Genomic DNA, 26560 nt, shown 5'->3' with positions numbered 1-26560 from the left:
AAGGACTAGTGAATGAACGTACTTGCCGAGTTATAGTAAAACGTAAGGTGGGCGTGTCTGCAAGTTACTACTATGATTCTTTAACTAGGCCACCATTTCAGGGTGAGGACAGATACATGTACTACAAAACTCACAACGCTAAAATCTCTCTCGACAAAAACCACTTCAGATACTAACCAGCATAACCGCCATCAGACTACACTTGTTCTTAAACTCCAAACTCATAATGGTTTAGTTTCGGTACTCTGGAATTTTCTATCTCCCAACAGCCTCCTACATGTTGCTTTTCCAGTAGGACTGCTATAAGGTCTGTCCTTTGCACCACTACAATACTTATTCTGGCACTCTATAACTTTTGTTCTGATACAATAACTTTACGATATTGCTTTCACGTGGTCCGAGTAGTATCTACTCATTCAATAGTACATCTCAATGCTGGTCCCCACCATACATCAAACATGGTTACCTAGACAACAGCATAGTTTCTGGGCTGCTATACGCCACCTCATTTACCATGGTGACCTTTCTTTTGTTCAAGGTCATTTTAAAGTTATAGACCACGACAATTAAATTTTCACAATTGGAAGGGTTAACATATGTGCTTGTATAGTGAATTGCACAAACAATGCCATCAACTGTCTAACCGTTATCTTTTTGTTTGGCTCACAAAGTTTTGTTTGCACTGTACAGTATCATGATCATCAGTTAGTACATGTATTCGATTACAGATACCTGCACAAAATCTACATCATAGCACCGAACGTCTTTTTAACTACTACATGTGACCTCGATTTCAGAATAGATCTTAAGTTTTTCAAGTCAAAGACAGGAACATTTCATAATTTCCTCATAATTACCCTATAGTACACACAGAAAAAATACCATCACACCACACACAGCCACATAAAAACAAAAGACAGAACTTTTGACCATTTTGCCTGATAGAGGGCAATAAAAGGCCTTACCTTATCCTGTTCAGCTTTACTGAAGGCATCTCTCTTGGTGCGGTCCAAATCCATGGATAAGTTGGAGATATCATGTTGAGCATTGTTCAGTTTCTCTTGTAGTTGGTTCTTTTCTTGTTGAGCAATGGATAGTGCCTGTAAAAAACAAACATTATTTTGGTCAAAATCAAAACTGGTAAAATTGATCAATCTTCTCAAATGTTTGTCCTGAGTTGATGGCAGATGAGTAAAGATTGTTATTTCATATATAATTTCCACTATACAAAATGTTTCAATTAAAAGTTTACGCTCAATTCTAACATGTCCATTTCTGATCATGAAATGTACACCAATTAGGTAAAAACCAACATTTTCAATAATTAAAAACTCTGCAAATATTAGGCCCTGAATTTACTGCAGAAAATTTGCGTACCATCTCTTTTATTTGATACAAATTCTTACAATTATAAACGGAAAATATTTTTCAATTACACCTTAATTTTGACTCTATTAATTATATTCATTTTTCCGTCATGACATCTACCGATATGCCAATTTATCGACCAACATTAGTCTCACAAATTAAATCACAAAGTTGTGAAATTTTAGTTTAAAGTGATTCAAAAATCATGAAAGTGTGATTTTAAATCTACATAAATTCATTATCCAACATTTATTGTTGCAAAAAAACAAAAAAACAATCAAATTTACGACACTTTCAAACTGAACAAATTATGATGCAAATACTAATATTATGTTTCCAAAGACCTTCTTTCAGGGCAAAAGTTTAAATCACGATTCCTGTCAGGATTTTATTTGAAAAATGCTATCTATTGTAATGTATTGTTAGTAGTTAGTTTGAACAATCACTATTGTTAAACAATCAATTGTCCTCCCATCAGCAACTCAACAATGTCAACAGCTTGGCACAGAGCCAACATTTCTTCATCCACAAGGCCAACTCAGCGTCCCTTCACTAATCTGTTAAAATACACCTATCTAAATCATTCTCTGCTGTTTGTTTGACATTGCCAATAGCAACCACCAGAGCAAGAAGTAAACAAACCCAAAAAAGTGTCGAACATGCAAACTTTTATCACGTGGTGTCTGCTTTAAAATGTATCTGGTCGGAGCTAAATTTAAGCTTTTTTTAGTACCACACATCAGCAAGGTGTTATATGCATGTAGTGTGCATGGTTCCACTGTAAATTTTTTTGGTAAATTTCACAAAAAATTTTCAAGTAAGTATACGACTGTCTCCAAATGTATATCACACTAATCTGTTACTTACATAATATCAGTCTTAATAGAGAATTTTTGTTTGTTTAGACGGGTTAGATGAAAAACACTAGAATGAATCTGAGTTGTCAGTATAAACTTGTTACACAGAAGACATATTTACTTTATTTGTTACAAGAGCTGTTTTCACATTCAGAAAAATTAGTCGAAATTTTACACAACTATGTACGATATCTACCTACACGCAGGAAATCTGAGACATCTGGAAAGTGTGTTGCTAGCTGTTTGATGAGCACAGCGTACTCGGATGAAGAAACCTTCCAGTTCTTCTGAGACGGGTCACCCATTATGCCCTATTTGATTCTTCCTTTATTCCATCATGGCCGACTTTCTGAACTTTGTCGGCAAGTCTTTTTCATGCCTTAATTAATTGTGATGGGGTAATGCGTGACCAATGTGAGCCTCCTCATGGATATTTAAATCATTACGTAACATTTAATTTGAAATGCATTTATTTCTACTACTCCGGGGGTTACAGAACTACTTTGTTCTGGACTATTCATCACCTGCCTATTCTTATCTAGCTACTTCAAAAATTGCACCACAAAAAAAAAAAAAAAATACAAAAAAAAAATCCTGCCAAATCCAACAAACTCTAAAAATCTTATTTGTATGTTATCATTTTTGAAAGCCTTGAAATATCCATTATTTTGAACATTTTCAGTTTGTAACTTACTCAAACAACACACAACCCCTCACAGAATAACCTACCCTCCCCTAAATTCTAACATGAGATGTACTTCACAAAGCAATGAGACAAACCATTACTTAAAGTAGGGGTGTTTTTGATAGATTACCTGCTGTTTCTCATTCTCAGCCATCAGTAAGCTTTCATCCCTCTCATGTTGGATGTTAGCAATCTCGTCATTGAGTTCAGCTCTTTCTTGTTCGAAGGCAGCAACGAGTTCGTCCTTCTCAGCAGTGAGTCGAGACACAGCCTCTTCTCTCTCACTCTCCATTGCAATTTGTGTTGTTTCCTGTCAATGGTAGTAAACTTATCAATTAGTTCGTTTTAATTTAAACTTTAAAGGTTGCCGACACAACTTGTCAGATCATGTAATGGGGTGGCTGTTACCATACAGAAGAATGTCAAGATACTTTACAACAACATCATGATGCTTGCTTTGATGAATACATCCCTTTAACAATCGACCCAAAACTTTTAAACACCTGGACACAGAAACATAACTGTGCACTGTCGATATTAGCCGAAATACTGAGAAAGTTTTGTTTCTCCAGAAAAACACTGTCTAATCTTCGATAGGATAGTAATTTTACATACAAAAAGTTATACTCCATCAGTCTTGCACTCGACAATCTGAAATCCCTAACCCTAATGTCATATCCATAACTTTGTAAGGTTGGGATACACAGCATATGTAGAAGATTTGGACTAATCTACTTTAGTTTTGTAGTCTTTTTTTTTTCAATGCACACATAAACATCCTGACTTGCATGTATGAAAATCTGAAACTAAAAATTTATAACTTGACAGAATCACTGCTAAAACAACATGAAAAGTAGAAAATCGTTCTATATTCTATCAATCAGTAAATATTGCGGCTGCAAAAACCTTGCTAGTTCAAAATTAGACTGAAAATGTACAACATGGCTACAATGAGAGATATCACTATATAATGTAACAATGTCACTCTGGCAAAAATTTTGTGACCACATTAACTTTACAAATTCAAAAACAGGCTGAAAGTTTGCACCTTGACTATAATTAGAGAGATACCACTGCTGTATAGTCCAAATCCATTTTACATTCACATTATATGTGAATATAGTGGCTGTGGTACTTCACAAATTCAGAGACAGGCTACTAGAAATTCTTGTTTATAAAACAACGCTTGCTAAAAAGTTAGCTCGGTAATTAGCACTAGTACAGAGCTACTACATAACTTTTTTTTTTTGAAAAATGAAAATTTCAATTTGAAATATCGTACCTTCTCACGGGTAAGTCTTTCCACATCTTCTTCATGTGCCTGTTGTCTCTGTTTAAGAGAAATTTGACTTGCTTTTTCAGTTTCAGCAAGTTTGTTATCCAGGAGTTCAATGTCTCTATCTCTCTTGGTGACCTCAATCTCCATCTCCTTGCGTACACGTGCCAGGTCAACTATAGAGGGCAGAAATCGAATGCATGAGGATCAGACTACAACTCCATGTTTGCTTTTTCAAAAATACAGACATGTAGAAAACTTGATTCTTTTTTCAAGAAGTTAACCAGAAGGTAGATATTAATTTGATGGAGGTCAGACTAGAAATACACTTTTGACAAAATGTACTCACACAGAAATCTTCCATCTTTTTCAAAAGATTAATACACACTGTGAATGTGTTTATTTTGATCCATGAAAAATTTAGCAGAAAGAAGTTTTATTTTAACTCTTGGTTTCATTTGATTTTGATAAATTTTCACTGGACAGTGTACATACAGTCACATTAATATACAAGTTTAAGCCTACATTTATTTTTCACCTACAGTTCCTTCATTTTCACACTGACATTTTTTGAACAAACATTTATTTCAGATACATAACCTAAACCAAAATGTATAATTCCACAGTATCTACTGCATAGAAATCATGATGCATTCTTGAGTTTTAATGCACCTCTTGCAAACTGTCTAGTGTCTGCTTTGTTTTAGCTATGAGACTTGGCTAACTGGCTTCACAACGTTGTCTGTTGAGCCAGTATTCGAGTCACACTATGTTCAATTTAATAATGCTTTCAAAGTTTGTAAACTATGCAACCAGACATACGTCCACCTAGAATGTATTTTTTATAAAAGACCTCCTGTCAAACTAACTAAATCCCGGTTAATCCAAGCATTTCAATTTGCAACAAGTCATTTATATGGCTTTATCAAGCTAACACATCACAGCAACCCGTTTACATTCTTGTCCCCCGTACAACCATTTTTAAAGAGCTCAGTGGTAGCCTAGCATGAATGGGTCTCAACTCTGTCAATGGCTACAAATTGTTTTGGACCAGTGCCAACTTTTGAGCTGATGTATGCAGTATAGTGTCTGACAAGGACCTTCAGGTGACTGACTAGTGGACTTGGTTACTATTGCATCTTATCATCGACCAACATCCATATTTGGGCATACTACTACGATTGTTGCCATGACGAGGAACGCTATGTCAAGTACACTATATCAGTGTTACTGTTTGTCTAGCTAGGTGTACAGGGATTTAAAACCACACACCTAATTTTAGGAAGACACTGCAACCAGTCTATGAATTTCTGCAGAGTAGCTTTCGACATAAATTCACAACTTAATGCCTAAAGTTGCAGCAAATTACTTACCGTTCAGAGCCTCCTTTGCAAGCTGCAGTTCTTGGACTTCACCTTCAAGTTGTTCTTTACGTGCTTCAAGTTTAGCCACAGTTTGCTGAGCCTCATACAATGAACCTTCCAAACTTTCCTTGTCAGATTTCTGGGAGGCGATCACCTGGAGATACCAACGTAGAAGACACCGTTGTACTAAAGTCAACTTCCCCATCCTGTGCACTGTACACACACGGTTTTTGTTCTAAAACTTTTATGACTGTATTCACCCTTGGGGCTGCCTAAATTTTGACAAGTTACACTAACAGCCTTGGAGCTGAACCCTTCCTCCTTAGTTTTGAGGTCAATACTGAGACAGTTTCAAAACCATTCACTCTGTCACCACAGCTTTTTATCTCTAAGTAGAATTAAACGCTACTTCCCACGTCATTAAGTATAAAAATTGCTTTGTTCCCACATAAAAACGTCTTGAACAAATTTGAGGAGTCCCTGTGCCTGTGCATTTTCTCTCGATATAACTGACAAACTGCTGATTTATCACTGGGGTGTACCAAGCATTTAAAATATCCAGTGTCCTAAATACCTAACTTAACTTGACCCAACCTTCTGTTTATCATACTAAAGTGAACCTTACAGGGGTTAAAGTTCTCTCTCCTATATACATACCTCTGAGAGACCACGATTCTCTCTCTCTGATGCTGTTAGTTGTACAATCAGGTTAGCTTTCTCGCGAGTCAGCTCTTCCTTCTCCTTGGCAATGCGTACCACGGTATCGCTCTGGCGTTCTACTTCTCTGCGTGTCTGCAGGAGGTCTTCGGCGAGAGCAGTCTTGTGGCGGCTGACCTGTTGTGTGTGTGTGTGTGTGAGACAGCAGAGATTAAAATACTACTACTATTACTACTACTACTACTACAGGTGGTGATACAAGATCATGAATAAAATGCCAAGTCTAATCTTAAGAGGGTTATTTTTCAATTGAGTTCTGTTTATTAGTTGGCTGCCTGGCTAATTCATGATATAGTGAGATAGCGTTAACTTTTATTGCTTAGCGATAACAACCACTCATCTCCAAGACACAAGATTGAACCGTGTAGCTAAGATCTCAACTACTGTGTGCATGTCCTACAAACTTTTTCTGTGACATCACAAAATTTTCCCTTTCTGTCATTTTTTTCCTGCTTTCCTACCATCCAAAGAAACCTGATTTTGTACCCGTTACATCACCACAATCTCTTACACATTTTGAAACTTTGATTTCTGTTTTAATATCAGAGTAAAACTTGAGCCAGTCTGTGCATTGAGAGATTGCTTTACAACTGGTATAAACTGGTTAAATTAAAGATGGCTGCCAATTTGTAAAGTCAATGTGTTTTACTTCAACTTTGAACTGTTTGGTTCCATAAACTAAAAGCCATATTTTACACAATGTTGCTAGTAATGTGTGGCAACACAAACCTGTAACTTTGCAGAGCAAAAGTTATCAAAGTGGCCATATGAATAAGAATATTTATTTTGGATTTTTAATTCACAAAACAATGTTATCATGGCTTCCTACTTGAAAAATCAATGTGAAACAACATATGCCAAATCTAAATGTTTGCAACACTCAATACATAAAAAAGGCCAAAAAATGTGTAAAATGTTTGTTATTGTATTTACAAGAAACATTTTACCACATTTATTAATCATTTGCGATTTATTGAGTTACAAACACAGACTTGGCATATGTTTTTTCACATTGATTTTTCAAGTAGGAAACAATAATAAAATTATTCTATAAATTAAAAATCCAAAATAAATAAAATATCCTAATCCGTATGGCCACTTTTAAATTACAGAAAAATTTGGTGAGTTGATAAATATTGTATTTGAAAAATCATCCACTAATCTGTATACATCTCAGTTTCTGACTGCTTTTCGCAAAAATCTTCCAAACTCTGGTGTATCTTTTTATAGAAAGTAACCAAACAAACCTGTGAGAGTTGTTCAAAGATTTCAGCCTTCTCTTTGTTGAGGAGACCAATTTCTTGTTCCAGTTTTTCTCTGTTATCCTCAGCATGGTTCAAGCTCTGATCCAGACCCATCTTCTCGGTCTCCACGTCCATCTTCTCCTGCTCTGTACGGACAAGTTCTTCCCGGATGCTGGCTTTCTCTTGTTCCAAATCTTGTTTCTCAGTGGTGATGGCTGCCTTCTCACTTTCAAGCTGAGGTGCAAGATTATTCAAATATTAAAGGGGTACTCTCTAACTTTATGGGGTTACTATTAAAGGGGTACTGTCTGTAACTTTATGGGTTACTATTAAAGGGGTACTGTCTGTAACTTTATGGGTCTAATATTAAAGGGGTTGTCAAAATTTCTCCTGTTCAAATCCTTCAGAAATTGACAAAAACTAGAATATATCATTTTCTGAGAATTACAATAAATATGTAACATTCATAGCCTTTAGAAATTGACAAATTTGAATACAATATTTTCTCTGAGATTCAGCACTTTATTTCTCTGCTAGAACTGGAGACCCACCGATGAAGAGGAGTCAGTTTCTTCAAAATATTTGGGTATGGTTCACAATGATATTTATAAACAGAATCTCAGTATAAATTTCAACATTTTGAGAGTCAAAACTTGTGAAAAGTTTGATATTTGATAGAATGTACTTACATGCATGAGGATCTTGTTGAGTTCAATCTTGTCTTGACCAAGGCCTTCATTCAAGGCTTGCATTTTCAGCAATGCATCACGTAGACCAGCTTCCTCAGTCTTCACCTTGTTAATCTCAAGTTCTAACTCGGCCTTCATCAACTCAGCCTTAGACAGAGTTTCACCTGGTAAACAAAAAACAAACAAAACAGAATTATAACTTTGCCTTTCAATCTACACTACAAAATTTGCTGAAAGTAAAAATGGACATTTTAGATTTTCTACTGTGCCTTGACTGCTGCAAAATTTTCTTAACAAGCTCAAACTCAACTAAATTCTGAAATACTAGAATATTTGGCTTTGGTAAAAAAAATGACAATAATATCTACTTGTGAGTCAAAACATGTATAGTTGTCCTTTGCTAGCTTTGATTTTACTGAAATCTTACGTAAGTTATTAGTTTTTATATGTTTTACTATCATTTTTCAGGTGACCAGCCTACCAGAAAAATGTGAAGGTCGGAATTTCTGCTGACAATGATTCTTTGACTCAATATCTGCCGACAACAAAATTATTAAAAGTCTTGAAACAAGCTTCTCTTTCATACTGCATGACAAATTGGAAAAAAATAAATACTTTTGAACTTCTTAAGAAAAGATGTTTAGATTAACATCAACTACTTACAGACTTCAGCCTTTTCTTGATCCAATACATCTTTCTCAAGTTGTACTTTGTTCAAGGCTTCCTTGAGGGCGACGATCTCTTCTTTGAGTGTAGAGTTCTTGCCTTCGTACTGGTCAATGATGTTAGCTCTACGTTCAATCTCCTTCTTGTGTCTCTCCATATCTTTCTCCATGTCATCCTTCTCGTCTTCCAAGCCATCTCGTTGTCTCTGCAGGTCTGCATTCGCTGCCTGTAATTTCTCACATTCTAAGTTAAGGGCCTCGATCTGTTCATTGAGAGTTTCTCGTAGACGTTCCAAACCTGCCTTTTCACTGCAATAAAAAACATTGTATACATTGATAAGTAGTTGAAATGGCAGCCAGAATAGCTACATTCTATTTTCACTCAACATTATCTCTGCAATTTTTCCCCAAACTTTTATCATTGCAAGTTTTATCGCATTTTCTCTGTTATTTCCAGGAAGGAAGAGATAAATCTGTCTCACAAAATGTACCGATATTTTGGCTAAGGTTTTGTAACCCTAGTAACAGGGAATGGAAATCTGGTAAAAATTTCATCAATTTCTACACCTCGTTCAAGGTTCAAGAAATTTGTGGTTTACCATGTTGTTTTCAAGGATATAAACTATCTTACATTAGTGAGAGAGTGAACACACACATTCTCTATTACACATTCTCCATTACCTTGTATCAATTATAATATAATTTTGACCTCTGTTTCAAAAAATCTGTACGATGACCCCTTTTTTTTTCATGACGTAACTGAGATTTGCTTTGAGTTTTCCTGAGCAATGTAAGCGAACGTTGAAGATTTTTGATTCTGAAGTGTATACTTCATAAATATTCAGTTGATGAGAATTTTTGACATCCGATAAGTTTCAGACAATTTGTGTGTACTTCATAAATATTCAGTTGATGAGAATTTCTGACATCCGGTAAGTTTCAGACAATCTGTGTATACTTCATAAACATTCAGTTGATGAGAATTTCTGACATCCGATAAGTGTCACACACCACATAATCTGTGTATACTTGATATACATTCAGTTGTTGAAAATTTCTGACATCTAAAAAGTTTCAGACACCATATAATCTGAATATCTCCTTACCTTCCCGTAACTTCGAGCGCATTTCGTAGTCGGTCTCGTTCTCTCTTTGTATCATCGTTATCGCGTCTACCGAGTTCAACATCGTCACGCAGGTTCCTGACTTGTTCCTCTGAGTGGCGTCGGTCTCTATCAGTGTCATCAATCTGTTTTCTCAATGAGTTGTTTTGATCTTTGGTAGATTCCAACTTAGCTTGTAATTCCTGAACAGAAAAGTAGAAAGATTCTCAATTTTATTCAAATATCAATAAAGACTAAAGTACATTTTTAGACAGTTTTTTTTCAAATCTGCAGTATTGTTCCTGGACATTGATACACAAGCTGAATTTACGAACTTTTTACTCAAGCAAAAACACTAACACAAAACCCCAATGAAATTATTCTTACTAGTATGATATTAATGTCAATGCATACTTTCTGTGACATTACAATTTGTGTTCTGACATTCTTAGAACTGTTGATTGCATAGTAGGGAGTTCCTGTACATTTTTTGTACTTGATATGGATGCTATAAACGATTGTGGTACATACAGAAAACGCTTTACTTTGGTGTTATGGGTTGTACTTGATATGGATGCTATAAACGATGGTGGTACCTACAGAAAATGCTTTACTTTGGTGTTATGGGTTGTACTTGATATGGATGCTATAAACGACTGTGGTACATACAGAAAATGCTTTACTTAGGTGTTATGGGTTGTAGATTTAACGATATCTTACCCTGACTTGTAGTTGTCGTTTCTGCAAAGCAGCCTGTACAGCCGAATATGTAGAATCAGCGAATGCTGGGGAACGAGAACGTCTTGATGGTGATACAGAACGTGCACGGCGTGATGGCGATAGTGTTCTGGTTGGTGACAAGGTACGGGGACCTGGTGATGGTGCACGGTCTCCTAGGCTGTGTAAAGAACAGATACACAGAATGTCTTCAGAATCTCAGTATAAAGATTAAGTAAAGTATTACAGACTATAAACTTAGATACTGTTTTATTGATGCTACATGCATCGCTGTTTTTTTATGGGTTGTTGTAGAAGTATAGGCTGATCACTAAGAGACATTGTATGCAAATTGGGTAACAGAATTCATTCCGTCATCACTTACCCACTTTCTTCTGCCAGTGTCTCTTCCAACTCATCTCTTGGTGGAAGGCCATCAACCATACTAACATCGGCGTCATGGATAACGGCTTGAGCGATGTCTCGTAGAGCTGCATGTAGAGCCTCACATTCTCCACGCAAGCTACGAAGAGTCTGGCTCTCGGCAGCAAACTCAGCCGATGTTTCGGCTTTGGTTGCTTCCAAACCTTCCACTGTTCTAGTAATGGTCTTGACAAGGTTCTCCTTCTCAGCTAGCTGGATCTTGGATTTTTCATTTGCAACGGTCAGTTCATTAATTCTGGAAAACAAAACATTTTCAAAAAACTCTCAAATTTTGACTACATATAAAAGTAGGTTTGAACATTTTGCAGAATTATTTAAAAGAAAACAATTGACATTAAAAAATTGTCTAAAAAAATAGTTTTTTCTTCTCAAATGTTTCCTCATTTTAAAATTTTGGTTTCATTTTGACTAAAATAGCTTGGGTCGGAGGTCAAACTACAACATCAAACTGGGGTCACAGGTCAAAGTAAGTCATCATACTGGGTCAAAGGTCAAACTAAAACATCAAGGTTTCAACTTTACCTGGCTTGCATTTCAGCTCTTGAGGTGTCGTATCTTGCTTGTAGTTCTAGAACTTCCTTGACTTTCTCACGGAGTTGATTTTCAATGGCCAGCTTCTCGGCACGTTCCTTCTCTAGCTGAACACCGACACTAGCATCCTGACTACGTTGGTTGGCGTTGAGGTTAAGACAAGCTGAGTGGACGTTGCGAGACATTCTGGTCATATCGGCACGCAAGTGAGAGAGATCCCTGAGTGACAAAAAAATAATGCAGTGACTTTGAATACTTTGTGTTATGAAATACTATTATTTACCATTTAAAATATCCATTAGCTGGGAAGATCAAATGAAACACAAAGGTCAGAGGTCAAAGGTTACAATGCACAAGTTATTCATTTTAGTAAACAGCACTGAGCTTCTAATCAATCCTGTCAACGATCCTCATCAGAATGACACATTCTACAGGTGGATATAATTGTTAATCATTGCAATAATAAACTCTCATAGACATTTTACAAAATAGCGCCCTCCAGTGTTGAGGCAGGGATTGGATTCTCAATCACAAACCAAGTTTCTATAGCAACAAGTAAGCAGATTTACAAAACCTTGCCAAATGTGTAAATTTATGTGGTTTTGAAATACTGCGATGACTATAATAATAATATCAAAGCGAATTTATAATGCGCCTGTTCTCCGAAGAGCTCTAGGCGCAGACGCAGAACTATTAACAAAAACGAAAACAAATACTATGTAATTATACACTTGCCTAGGACAACACAAGCAGATAAAAGTTGAACACGGTTTTCTCAAAATATCGAAAAATATTTACCTATCGGTGGCACTCTTCATCTCAGCGAAGCTGCGTCTAAAACCAACAACATCTCTCCACATAGTCAGCAAACGACTGTGCTCGTTAGCGAAGTAGTCGTTAAATGACTGTAATAGTAGAAACAAGTATGTTAGGAAATCTTTTACCAACACTGTGATCTAAGAACTGTACACAGTAATGAATCTATCGTTCTAGGTCGGCCATATTTTTTTTGTACAAACCAATCCTGGTTAAAAAACAATACTCGTGAAAGTGTGGTATAAATTTTTGTAGCCATTAAGATACACATTGTCGCTCATCCTTATCAAGTTTCTAAACCATGATAGCTGATAGCATGGCACAAATATCAGATCTTACAGACTAAGTGGGGTTAGTACATATTTTTTCAATTTTCTAAATCAACAAATAATCATGGGGGGGGGGGGAGCAATTCCTAGCAAAAAATTTTCAAAAAATTAAAAAAACAAATTATATACTAACTATTTACATACAAAACTGATAATAAATGATATCATAATTGAACTCTGACCTGTTCCTCATCACGCCATTCCTTTTCTTTAGCTTCAAGCTCTTCTCGTGCTCGTTGCCAGTCCTGAGTTAACTTGTTAATGTCTCCAGTCAGTGCCTGGTTAGCAGAGGTTGCCTGGTCTAGCTGCTCACGTAACATAGAGTTCACATGGGCCAGACTAGCGCTCCTGTGCAAACAAAAGTAGAGAAATGAGATTTATAGGTAATCACATGATATGGTCATACAAACATGTGATAGTCACATGGTAGTCATGTGACACAAACATAGTCATCATATTTTTGCATTGTATTCTGCCAGCAATGTTTTGCATTTTTCGTTCATGGTCACATATGCATATTTAATGACTTTTTTGGGTATGTTTTTCTTGTAATTTCTTGTCGCTTGTACTACTCTGACTTCAAGTTTATATCTAAATAAAATCACACATCTGCTCTCAATTCTGTTGTATGCATTCTGTGTGATTCAAAGCCATCAAGTTCACTCGTGTATAAGTATTTTCATGAGTTCTTTTATAGGTTGAACAAATAAATTATTGGAAAGTAATATCGTTGTTATACTTATAGTAGATATTTATAAAAACATGCAAACAAAGAAGTTTAGACACAAATTAGTAGCAGATATGAATTATTTACGTTAAAAATAATATTAATATTTGTATGAAAACAGAACTATGGCAGAATTAATGTTATCAAAATCAAACATTATGACAGTAAGAAGGGGAGGGGAGAAGGATTGACATGGGTTGTGTAATCAGTCAACGACAAGGAAGGGGAGGTGTGGAGGGAGAAGATGTGTTAGCATGGGTTGAACAATCACTAAAATGATGTCAGGTAGGGAGGAGGGATGCAGACGAGGTGCTGGCATGAGTTGAGCAATCACACATTGTAGAGAGATTCACAAACATTGTTAGCTGGTGAAATCAAAACATGGCATGCCAAACAAAAGAATGGGTAGACATAGAGAAAACGAAATATACACAGACAAAGTGGTGTTGATTACACACTGGAAACAGACACAGGGTGGTAGTGTTTGATGTTGGCAGTGATGTAAGGCTTGAAGAAAGACATGCCTAGAGGGGGGTGTATTGAATTGAGAATCTTGGAAAAGACACACAATAGGCAAATTGTTTTTGAGACTTGCAAGAGTGAAAAACAATTGCTACAATGCTGGGCAGAATACATACAAAGTCACATGTTTTCAATGGAATTTATTATCGAAAACCGAAGTCAAATTCATTAAAAATCAACTTTTCTTAACAAGATAACACAAAAAACAGTCTCCACAATGTTATGATTTATTGCAGATGAATAAGCATACACCATAAATAAAACAAATTCAACATGAAATCATTTTTTTCAACTGAATTTAGTTTTAAACGAGAAAAATATGACTAGGATAGGACACTGCATAACTATGCAACTGGTTGGCCTGCTCTCCTGTGGGAGGTTTCGAAGCATGACTAATCAAATATTAAAATCGTGTAAAAACAGATTGCAAAGAAAACTAATTAACTTTTTTTTCCTTTATTAGATTTCAATTTATTATCTAGCAATAATAAAGGTGGCAATTGTGAAACCTTTTTAATTAACTCTAATTACAAGCTTTTCAACATGTGTCAATCATTTTTGAGTCCACTGTACTGTATTTTTAATTAATTCTCATTAGTTGTCATTGACAGGTGTCAATCATCTTGAAATATTCACTCAAACTCTTAAATTCTCAGTACCTGCAATAGCATTTTACCTCATGCTAGAGGGTAAAAATGGAACAAGGCTGACTTATTCTCACTACCTGCAATAGTCTTTTACCTCATGCTAGAGGGTCAAAATGGAACAAAATGCATAGACTAGTGCATGGTGCGTTGAAGATGTGGACCAAGAAATTGATGCAATATTATTTCTATGACGCACCTAGGTGGTAAAATTCTAATTCAGGTGCCAGGAATTAATTAACTCTAATTGGTTGCCTTTGACATGTGTCAATCATTTTGATGTGTGTAAACAATGTTTTGTGCTAGCTAATTAAAAAGTAGTTAATTACCTCTGCTGTTCTTCTTCCAACTTAATCAAGGCACTTTCCAGATCAGTACTGTGTTCTTCTTCCTGCATCTTGAGACGTTGTTCAGTTGTTTCCAAACGTGTGGCTAAACTATCAGTGGTACTCCTTAGCTGCTGAGTACAAGTATATCAAATCAAAGTCAGAATTTCCATACCAACAATTTCCACGAAAAAATGATAATAAATGAAAACAATTCCACAAAATTTTGTCATTTACGATAGTCTGGTTTTACAATTTGGCAAAATGCCAAGTCATTAGATACAAGTATCCTTTGATACACCAGCTAAACTATAAAGTAAAAGCTCATCTGTTCCATACAAGTGATACACAGTTATCGAAATGATGTGAACAAAATTTTGTGTTTTTCTCAAAGTTTTCGGGTAATTTCTTAACAATTTTAGACTAGTCACAGAAATTATATTAATTAATACAACTATGGAAGAGTTTTGGTCTGAAAGCTACAAAATTTTTTAATAATTTTCTTCAAAATTAAATTTCTAAATTTGTCCATATATACATTTATAGTTATTATTTTTTAGTCTGTAAGAAATAACAATTTTTTAGGAATTTCTTTAAAAATGTAACTTCTAAATTTGTACATGTTTGAATAATTTCATTTACTGTGTCAAATTCTCAACAAAATTGAAGAAATTGAGTTCTGTCGTAAATTTGTACGTTTAACAATGAATATATCTTTGAAGTTACACATTGAAAGTAGACCACTCATAAACAGGATAATCAGCATACTAATGAAAGGCAAATGAACTTAAAAATAAATATTTGAGCTACACTATTTCCATAAAATCAATTACTGATTGAAAGGAAATATTGATAGAAAATATCTATGTAATACAACTAACTATTGAAATACTGGTGTCTGTCTGGTAGACATGTTTCCACATAGGTAGAGAGAGACATGTGAACATACATGAAATGAACACAGGAAATGAACATGGATATAAGCAACGAACTTTGAATGTTTTTGAAATATACAACACATGCATGAAATCAACAACATCAAATACATAGCATCTACAACATCAAATATATAGCGTTCACATGAAGTAAAGTACATGAAAATTGAAAGAAAGTTCAATTTTTTTTTTAAAAGACAGTGAAATTAACATTACATTTATTTTGTTGAGATAAAGTATCAAAGTGTAGCTATGTCAAGCAATGTGCAACATTAACGCTACAATGTACATTTCGTAAACCATTAGCATTCTACTATTAACACTGTGTACATACAGCATAGGTTGGGTGTGAATGCACAATGAAAGTAAATGCTGTTGTGTTAAAAGCAATAAGACAAATAAAGAGAAACTATACATCGAGTGTCACCAGCGATGCGCACGCGTTAAACGCAGCAGAAATATGCAAAAGCGTTATGCGTGTAGGTATGCACGTGGGTGAATGCGTCAAACAGGGTAAATATAGGAAACGGAGATATAAGCACAAATGCAGTGATGGAGCATCATCATGAGCATGTGCGGATTTTATTCAGCATAGGAAAAAAGGGAAATATTTGGAAATTACAATGCATCTTTACAAGGAAACGAAACGTGAAAGTGACTTTATTTGACATGAAATAGACATACGATTACAAGAAGCATAAAATAGACAACCAATTAGCAAATCAACACATATATACAGTCCGCAATAGACATATGCAATACAAAACAGGCACATGTTATGAAATAGACATGATTTGAAATAGACATGATTTGAAATAGACATACGCAAAATCAAAACACACATTATATGATTTGAAATAGACAATGGTTTGAAATAGGCATTCCACACTGGTAACCCAGCCTTCAGTTTACTAAGATAGACACAAACTAAATCTATTGTTCTTCAATGTGGTAGATTACAAAAGTGGGTGATACTGATTGTGGTTCCTCTGTTGTGCGATTCTAATCACCCTGTGATCAACATAGTGTAAATATTGGAAGTCCCAAAACAGCACTGTAAGTTCATGGAACTCTAAATAAACTTTTCAGAGACACCTCCCTACTGAGACTATAATTAAACCAATATCCATTCAATAGCTTATCACTGTTGTATCAACAATGTTGTGACAATAGTTATAGTTTGTGTTTATATTAGTAAACCGAAGTCTCAACTACCAGGGTAATATATACGATTTGAAATAGACATGTAACGAAATAGACATACAGGATTCAAATTGACATCTACAATAATGAAATAAACATATATGATTATGGTATAGGTCATATGTCATAGGTCACAGGTCACTGGTACATGTACATGTACAACAAGTTGAACCACGCCCCTTACCCTGTACTGATGTCTCTCTGTCTCAGCATACTTATCTTGCATCTGGTTTTCTAGCTCACCACATTTTCTCTTGTACTGTAAAACCTAAAATAAAACAAAGTCAATTTCAGTCAGGGTGTTAGTTTCATAACAAACTCAGCAGTATGGATTGAATGGCCTCAAAAACAATGATCACTGAATGAAAACTTATACACACAAATTATCTTCACCTGCACAATTTTGACAAGCAATAATGTGGAGGCCAAAGGCAGGGGGAGGGGGTGGGGGATAGCCGTGACATGTGTCATGGTTTTACAATCTCTCTCTCTGCAGGCTATCCAAATAGTTAGATAGAGATAGCAAGATCATGACAAGTCTCTGGGATGGGATGTGGTGGGGGTGGGGTGAATGGTTCTTATCACAGATCACAAAAAATCATACACAGATAGCTATATAAGAGAAAGACGCACTGTAAATGAGACATTACCAGTGACAAAATTCAATACAAAATGCTGGCAATGTCTTTTACTATATCACTTCTATTCAGGTTAGCATGATCTATGAGATCTGTCTTGAAAGACTGACTGTCTGCTCTCCGTTCTCTGTTTGTTTGTTTTTTAAATGGATACCTGCATAACATCCACTTACCTTGGCTTGTAGTTTCTGGACCAACTGAGCTTGACGTTGTTGTCCATCTTGATATGCTTGCAATTTACGCTTGTAGCCGGAATGTTCATCCTCTAGTTTACGTCTTAGTTCGATATTTTGGGTCATCAGACCTTTACTGGCGATGTCTTCCTTGTCTATATCAGGTTTGAGCGACGACTCCAACTAATGGAAATAACGGAAAAATCACAGATAAGTATTATGAGAAACTTACGTATTTCTGACAATACTGTATCATGCAGCATTGAAGTCAGTCATACACAACATAACAAGTTTCACCAAACATTTACACTCGTCTCCCTTCAGTCTTATTATTAACACACCATGACAATCCACCAGCCATTCAACACAACGTACACATTCCAGCAAACAGTTACGCTATCCCCTCTTGACTCACTTCAGGGCATACATCTATAATAAACTCACTACCAGCACACACATACACGCATGTACTGTACAAATTTTGCATGCATTAAACCTATGAAAGCCAAGCTGTATTGATCAAAGGAAATACGGAATATATACGCAACACTAAAGAACACTGGGTCGAATATATATGCTATAAAACCTAGGCCAATATTTCCGAACTCAGGCAACATGCAAGAAACTGAGGCATTAGGATTAGGGATGTTAGCTGAGAGTATTGAGCCAACATGCTTGTTACTGGCTTTGAGAGTAAAATTGTTATCGCATATATAAAGCTATGGCCCAGTGTCCTTACAAATTATAAGAGGCATACTTTGGTTGTTTTTTCTTGACTGTGTTTCATATTTCATCAATCCTAAAGCATAAGAACATCGTTCAATTTGTTTCTCTTTCACAAACTTGGCCAACAGAGAGGCATAATTTTTACCAAAATATTTTTCTTTGTTTGATGGGAAACACTTGTTAGCTATAGGATTCAGTCACTATATATGTTCCACAACTCATAGCGACTTGTGTTATATGCATTTCCCTCACACGAACAAAAGAAAAATATTTGGTGACTCTACCGAATCATAAACACATCTATACAAACAATGTAACAGAACACAACTAGTTTAGTCATTATGAAAGTAAATATCATCACACACACTTTATACTATTACCATGGTAACAAAGGGATCAGTGACCATCAGATTCTTTGCACGATGAATTTGAACAAAATTATCTACGAAATGGGGCAGCCAAAAACACAATGCATGTTCAGACGTCTATAACTCTGTATTGAGAACTATACTCTACTTTAAGTGGATTCTATGAAAAACTCAACTGAAAAAATAAACTTATCAGGAACTTGAAATATCAGAGGTTGATCTTAATGCAAAATATAGCTTATACAAAATAAAAAATTGGGGCAATTTTGATTTTTATGGTCGTCATGGATACAGAATTTTAGAAGATCAACCTCTGAAATATTTTACAATGGACTTTACCCTGTCTTTAGGCTTCAGGAGAGATGGACGAGCTTTCCCTGGTTTTGAAACTCTCCCGGGATGACTTTTTGTAATAGGCATATAGTCTGATACGATTTGTGGCTCTTCGACTGGTTGGAGGTCTCTCACAGGTTTGAGATCTCTCAAGGGTTGAGAAAGCTTCGGAGGTTGGTGAAGTTTATGTGTTTGGTGCGCCTTTAGGAATGGGTTCCTTCTCATTGGTTTAGGAGACCATTTCTCATCTTTTAAAGGTTGCTCGCGATCTGTTAAAAGTGGTGTGCCAACTTCCTTTGCTATTTTTGGTAGACTTTCTCCTTGAGGCGTTGTTGATTCGTGTGTGGGTGGTTCTTTTAGGATTGGGATATGCATTCGAGACACAAACTTCTGAACAATAGGCCACTTGGAGGGTGATGGTTTTGTGTCCTGAACACCTGGTTTCATATCTTTATCACCTGGTTTTGTATCTGTATCAGCTGGTTTTGTATCTTTATCAGCTGGTTTCTTATCTTTAACACCTGGTTTTGTATCTTTATCAGCTGGTTTTGTATCTTTCACATCTGGTTTACTATCTTTCGCACCTGGTTTCGTCTGTTTCAAATCTGGTTTTGTATCTTTCACGTTCGGTTTTGTATCTTTCAAAACTTGTTTCGTTTCTTTCAAATCTGGTTTCGTATCTTTCCCATCGTGTTTCGTATCCTTCACACCTGACTTTGTATCTTTCATGCCTGGTTGTGGCTCTTTCGTATCTGGTGTAGTAACTTTCACATCCGGTGTAGTGGCTTTTACACCTGGTGTAGTGGCTTTCACACCTGGTTCTACATCTGGTTTACCATCAATTTCACTTTCATCACCTGCATCTTTGTCCTTAGTCTTCTCTTCTGTTATTTTCAATTCTTTACCATCTGGTCCCAGTCTGACTTCAATCTTAACTTCTGATCTCCTACGCTTCTTTCCCTTTTCTGTATCCTCGTCTTTTTCTTCCAGCACATCCTCTTTCTTTTCAATTTCATCTTGATCATCGCCAGCACCATTATCACCACTCTTGTACACAGGATCTAAACTACTCCCATCGGAACTTTCCGATATGGATGGCACACTTCCGAATCTGCGGACTGGGCCAGCTTTACCGACTTTGCGAAGCGAGAATAATTTGATGTCTTGCAGGGATGCAGATCGTCTAGGAGTAACTGGAGGACTCCATCCACCGTCCTGATCTGGGCTGGATTCACCGGGCGTCGACTGCCTCCGTCCAAGTGGATGAAGACCAAGTTGCCAAACCTGGTCTGTTAGTAATTGCTTATCCCCTTTGAACGCTGATTCCCACTAAAGTGCACACACAAGAAATGTCTAGATTTTAACAAACAAAACTCTGCTAAACAGGAAAGCACACATCACACAAGATATTAGAGAATTGGATGGTTACTTAGACAACAGGTCTGGAAGATTACCAAGGGTGAGGTCTGGTGAGGTTAGTGATGGAGATACACTAGCCTTGGAACCCAGACTATTCTTTTCCTTGAAGTAAACAAAAACTGACTTATCAGACAATATGCATATGTAAACTTCTACCTGGGTCCCCGTAAGGATAGGCTGATAGATTTACAGTAATTTGCATAGACTTACACTACATACATAAAATTTGCATATATTTACAATAATTTGCATATAATTTGGATACTTTGAAACCCTCGATCATTAATTTTTTTTAATATATCTAATAATCATTTCGACAATAAAAAATACTTCTCTTGTTACTTGGCAAGAATTTTTTAGTTGTATGAAGGTTTCTGGACAATCAGTCGCCTGGCAATAGCACAAAAAACATCAAATTTTATTGCTCCCCTCCCTTTGAAAGATGAGAACTGGATTTATTACCTAAACACAACAATATATCTATTTATCTGACCTTGGGAGGGTTTAAATTTATGGTTTCAAGGCTGGTTTCCAAGACTATCTTCAGTTCTCAAAGTCATTTTATTTTTTGATAATCATTAACTCCTTCCTTTGCTGAACATAATTTATACTTTGCATCTGTCAAAATCTTGACAACCATGCTGGATATGTTAGCAAACGAAGAGTTAACAAAAGTTATAGTGTTGTTGTTTTTTAACAAAGGATAAGTTATGCAGACAGAGAGGTGGGAAAATATCAAAAGGGATTTATTGAAAAGAGAGTCAGACAGTTTGGGAATTGATGAGTTAATAAGCTTAGATCTTATTTCAAAAGAAGGATTAGAAAGTTACTGATTGCTAAACACAGTGGGTTTTAAACTTGTATTGGACCTAAAACTGGTGGAAGGCAGATGCTATTTTCAGTTCAAGCGTCTAGTACTACTTCTCCTGGCTTAATTACACTTAAGACACTCCTAAGTCATTATCTAGTATTGTTTTAAGTTTCTAACCTCACACTGATTGTCTTTAACCTCATAAAATATTTATCTTAGCGTTTACAACTCCTCTGGAATCTCCTTTTAACAAATATTGAGTGATTTCTAGCTTCCCTAATTAATTATTCACAACTATTTCTCACATATTCGATCTGAAGTGATGAGCTGACAATGGCGGCTTAGATGCGTTAATTACAACCCAAGCGTACAATTGGCGGTCTTATAAATTTGTTTGACAACTTTTTGATTATTTTTTTCATGATGAAAATAAAATAAAACTTAATTATGGTAAGTTAATAGTCCACAGCGGAACTGCAACTATACTGGTAAAGTTACACCTACTTCACAATCGTGATTATATCACTAGGATAATTTGCATGATACAGGTGCGTTCAGGTGTTTGTTGAAATAGGCCACACTACTACTCTGGCACAGAAAGAAAAATACCCTCCAGATATATGAAAGAGAAGACTAATTAAGCTTTCATTAACAAACTTACTTTGCATAGATTTAAATAGTACAAAATAGTAGCTCTTGGTCAACACAGATGCAAAAATCTAGGGCCCTTGTAAGTGTTTGTTTAACTCTATTCCTCAGGTTGTGATCGAGGAAAGATGAACTGGTTCTTTCTTCGGACATAATGATCATTATTGTTTATGTCTTACAATTTGTCTACGCTCGTAAACGTTGATGTGTTAATCAATTCTTCACAACTACACTAAAAGCCTTCGATTAATAGCCGACCAGATTTGAAAACTTGATTTTTATAACTGTATTGTTGTCGGTTTGTACAGACAATACGTTTTACTGCATTTTGTATGTTGTTGTGCAGTTTTCACATAACTATCTGTGGTTTTGGTAACACCAAATGTCTTGTAATATGCAGTGGGTAAACCGATCAATTATATTGGGTTTCCAATGCTACAAATACTAACTGAAGAAATGTGACTGCTGGAGGCTATCATACTCAACAGAGTCAAATTACGTTTGTGTATGGTTACCTAGTTCCCTGCAATAATCAAAACTAACAGTGTCTCAGTAAGACTGTCTGCAGCTAAAACTCCTGACGGATATTCCGAAAATGTATCCCAATTTTGTCACTGTGAAATTACGATACGAACTTAAACTGTGATGCTGTCTTGAATTTAGAATTGTTGCCAAGTCCCCCTCTGTGTTAAATCATAGACATCTCCCCTCCACTGTCTATGGTTAAAACTTAGTGGTGCAAACATGACGTTACATGAAAAGGGATCACAATGTGAGATCATTACCGACAGTAGAAGGATGGCAAGAAAGAAGTTAAGACTACAAGAATGTAGTGGTGAGAAAATACAGAACTACTTGCTTGCTGGACACGCGATTTCACCCATCCAGGGTTTGATTTCGGCGGAGTACTGCTGCCACTAGCCATTACCGTAGCGTGGAAAGAACCGAAGCCAGTACACTACACTACTACTGAGGCTTAGCTACTTTTCTCTATGTTTTAAATATGCAAATGAGCACATTGTGATAAGTGGCTACTTATTATTAGTTATATTGTGTCGTGTTCATTTCAAAGTACACATTATTCACCGACAACACAAAAGACCACAGTCCCACTGGAGAGCGGATGAAGTGGCATTTTATTGATCCATAATTTGGACTATTTCAACTTCCACAACAGGTGCTCTTGAATATCCCCAATTTTTCAAACTTTTATTTTTCTGAAATACGCCTTAGTTTTGGCAAGTCCTGAAATCTCCACCTTACAAATACTACTACTGCTACCAAACTTTGTATCAGTGATGACTGCAGTCTTAGATAACAATACCAAGTGAACAATCGATTTTTGGCAAGACAGAAGTCTTTTGCCTATTGTTATGTAAATCAGCACTGTCCACATAATCTTCATGCATGTAAGTGGGGTAAAACATATGCAAATGACATGCAAATTGTATGCAAATGCTAGTAATTTGCAACCAAACACTTTAGGCTGAATGAGGTCAGTAGAGAAAAGAAACTTTATACATGTATACAAATACTAGGTATTCCCAGCCGTCATGCTTGACTTCCCCCAACTGAACATAATCCAACAAATCCAAACTCAAATGTTAAATAATTCTCATATTGTATGCCTTCTGAAGTGTTACAAAACATCACCATGGTAACCTACATTTTGTACATTTAATACAGAAATGTCAGTATTCTTAAAGGAAATAATTTGCAAGTTTATGATTGTGAATGACCACTTTGCACCTGCCAGTCTGCCCCCTTGCCACAAAGTGAACAGCGCCCTCTATTGAGTAGCATCATAAGGTTACTATAGCAACCAAAATGGCTGGCCACCTGTTGGATTCCTTTGCATATGAAATGACAGACTGAGTGAAATTCTGAATCCTAATGCCAACACATTTACATGAGTTCTTATATGCCATTTTGTCTTTAATGATAAACCTACTACAAAACATTTTATTAAGTCTTTCAAAAAGAACGCTTGCACTACAAATTTCTACTGTCGGCACTGGTGTAGTCTGGGTTACACAATTCACTTCAATGTCACTTTTTTGTCAGAAGATAAAATACTAATAAAGAGTTCGTGTGAGGATAAGCTGAAAAGTACATAGCAATAAAGTTCTCTTTAGTGGCTAAAAACTGACGTTGTCTTCAGGTGGGTACAGACAGAAAACTACAACTGATTTCAACCGAATTCAGAAGTTCCTGGCATCTTGCCAGTGACTGTGGTGCATTCTCTTTTTTACTAGAGCTCCTAGGCTTGTATAACCTTTGACCTGACTGCCACTGCTGAAGAACAGAGCTGGAAATAGTTGTGAATGTAGTTGGTTGTTCAGAGACACAACTATCTAAATTCTATGGAATTACATCCATTCTTTATCTGTCCAGTAACCCTCCTATGGTTATCAATACCCCGGCTGTCTGTTTTATCTATGTCAAGCAGCTGTCGTATATTTCAATGGGTAATGTCGTATATTTCAACAGAAAATGTCATATATTTCAACATATTGACCACATTTCACATACTTCCAAGGATTACAACAAAATGAAAATACCCCCAGCAATGTACGTTAAAAAAAAAGGTCACTCAAGATTACACTGATCGCTCAACCATACTGTTTCAAATTGTTCTCCCTTTTTTTTTGTTATATATTTTTTCCAAAGGAGAAGGCCATAAATACTGGAGATTGTACCTCAAGGACCAAGTACGACAAAACTTTAATTATTTTGGAAAAATTGTGGTATGAAGGTTTTGCACCAAGCTGGTTAACAGACTTGTTGTGGTCTTTCTATCTCAAGCTATATCCAAACCACGTAATGATTTGTGTTATGTACTTTGAGAAGCAAGTAGGAATATGACAACTTCAGTACAGTCTCTGAGCTAGTACCAAGCCTTTTGAGTAACTAAATAAAAATGGAATTGGCACTTTTAACATATTATTGTTGCAAAAAAGTGACAATTTTTAATGTTTTCTTAAAACAGACAAAAAATTTAGACACCATTTTGTATCATTTTTTCAAATTCGGGTATGAACTTTTGACTTGTTATTTTAAGTTTCGAAAGTATCAAAAATTTGCGAGTATTTTTTGTTTGAAGAATGTCTACACCAATGGCCCTTTAGCAGCAGCCATGTTTTTACATAGACTGTATGTACTTCCTGTAGGGGATTGGAATCAACAAGTGTAAGAAGTAATACATGTAAAGAAGTTGCTGTCGGTGAGTATCACACTGTATGATGAAGTGTAGTGTCCTGCTGTTGTATGAGAAAGCAAGACGGTAAAACCTGTCCAAGTTTCCCCAGGTTCATTACAGGAATCCCACACCCAAATTATAAATGCAAGGTATTGCAATCTGTAGAAATTTTACCATATTTCCGAGTTCTGTTACTAAGGTTCCCAAACCTTAGCAATTACGCTACATTCAATACGATTGTCAATACGATTTTAAATTTTGTCAAAATAAGTTAAAAGCTAAAACATTTGTGCATTCCTTTAACCTTTGAAGTTTCTCCCTTAAATTCCGTCCAAAACTATAGCAGAATACTTAGAAAATTGTGACTTTTTGTCAGTTTCTTCGCTGCTTTCTTTTCAAGGTTATCTTGGCCTTGAAAAACAACACCAGCGACCTTGACAATTTTTTTTCGTCAGAATTCCAACTCAAAAAAACACACAAATATCCCTGGATGCTACCAAAAAGTTAAGACCTTAGATTCTACACTGATGAAGCATAAACCATGAAATTCATGCTGTCTGTTCAGACCATACAACCGACAATATTATTTTTTTTTTCACAGAGAAAGTTAACTGTAACTGTAACTGAAAAACAGTATACATTTCTATAAATATACTTGAATATAAACTAAATCCTATCCTGTTGGCTATACAACTACCTCTCACGAAGATTTGGGGGAAAAAGTATTCACACAATTGATAAATAATGTAAATTTTCAGTACCTTGGCTAGCTTCTGTAACATCAGACTTAGCCGCAAACCAGGACCCAGAGTCTCAGCCATAGTGGACAAACCTCCCTTGAAGTGAACTACACTTGTAACCACCGACAAGTAGACTCGCAATGTTACATCCTCTACTTCCACAAACTAAATATCAGGAAATCGGTACACAACCGTGTTCGGGGCTAAAAAATCTTATGCCAGAACACGACTCAATTATTTTTTCATCTAATCAAACACGGCTTTCAGTTCACGGCAACCAAATGAGAAATACCTTAGCAGTTTAGAGAAACTTAATATCACAACACGAACTGCACAAAGGACG

At 36.0% G+C, this 26560-nt stretch overlaps 1 protein-coding gene across 6 annotated transcripts in view; it reads right to left on the bottom strand.

Moving 5' to 3' along the window:
* Nucleotides 1-26560, bottom strand: part of LOC144451877 (uncharacterized) — a 101591-nt gene that overhangs the window by 17155 nt on the left and 57876 nt on the right. For 5 of the 6 annotated variants that reach the window (XM_078142797.1, XM_078142796.1, XM_078142792.1 and 2 more), the window contains 17 exons: nt 17974-18156; nt 17347-17430; nt 15028-15158; nt 12988-13153; nt 12459-12565; nt 11652-11879; nt 11071-11364; nt 10689-10866; nt 9972-10171; nt 8864-9174; nt 8201-8364; nt 7515-7745; nt 6208-6384; nt 5560-5704; nt 4193-4362; nt 3041-3220; nt 966-1100 (listed from right to left, as the gene is read on the bottom strand). In XM_078142797.1, the coding sequence (XP_077998923.1) occupies nt 966-1100; nt 3041-3220; nt 4193-4362; nt 5560-5704; nt 6208-6384; nt 7515-7745; nt 8201-8364; nt 8864-9174; nt 9972-10171; nt 10689-10866; nt 11071-11364; nt 11652-11879; nt 12459-12565; nt 12988-13153; nt 15028-15158; nt 17347-17430; nt 17974-18156 (3084 nt within the window). The remainder of the gene's footprint in view (nt 1-965; nt 1101-3040; nt 3221-4192; nt 4363-5559; nt 5705-6207; nt 6385-7514; nt 7746-8200; nt 8365-8863; nt 9175-9971; nt 10172-10688; nt 10867-11070; nt 11365-11651; nt 11880-12458; nt 12566-12987; nt 13154-15027; nt 15159-17346; nt 17431-17973; nt 18157-26560) is intronic. The other variant, XM_078142794.1, reaches the window with a different exon arrangement.

Source organism: Glandiceps talaboti, chromosome 21, assembly GCF_964340395.1.
Source record: "Glandiceps talaboti chromosome 21, keGlaTala1.1, whole genome shotgun sequence".
Classification (NCBI taxonomy): domain Eukaryota; kingdom Metazoa; phylum Hemichordata; class Enteropneusta; family Spengelidae; genus Glandiceps; species Glandiceps talaboti.
This window is presented reverse-complemented; position numbering and strand designations above follow the sequence as displayed.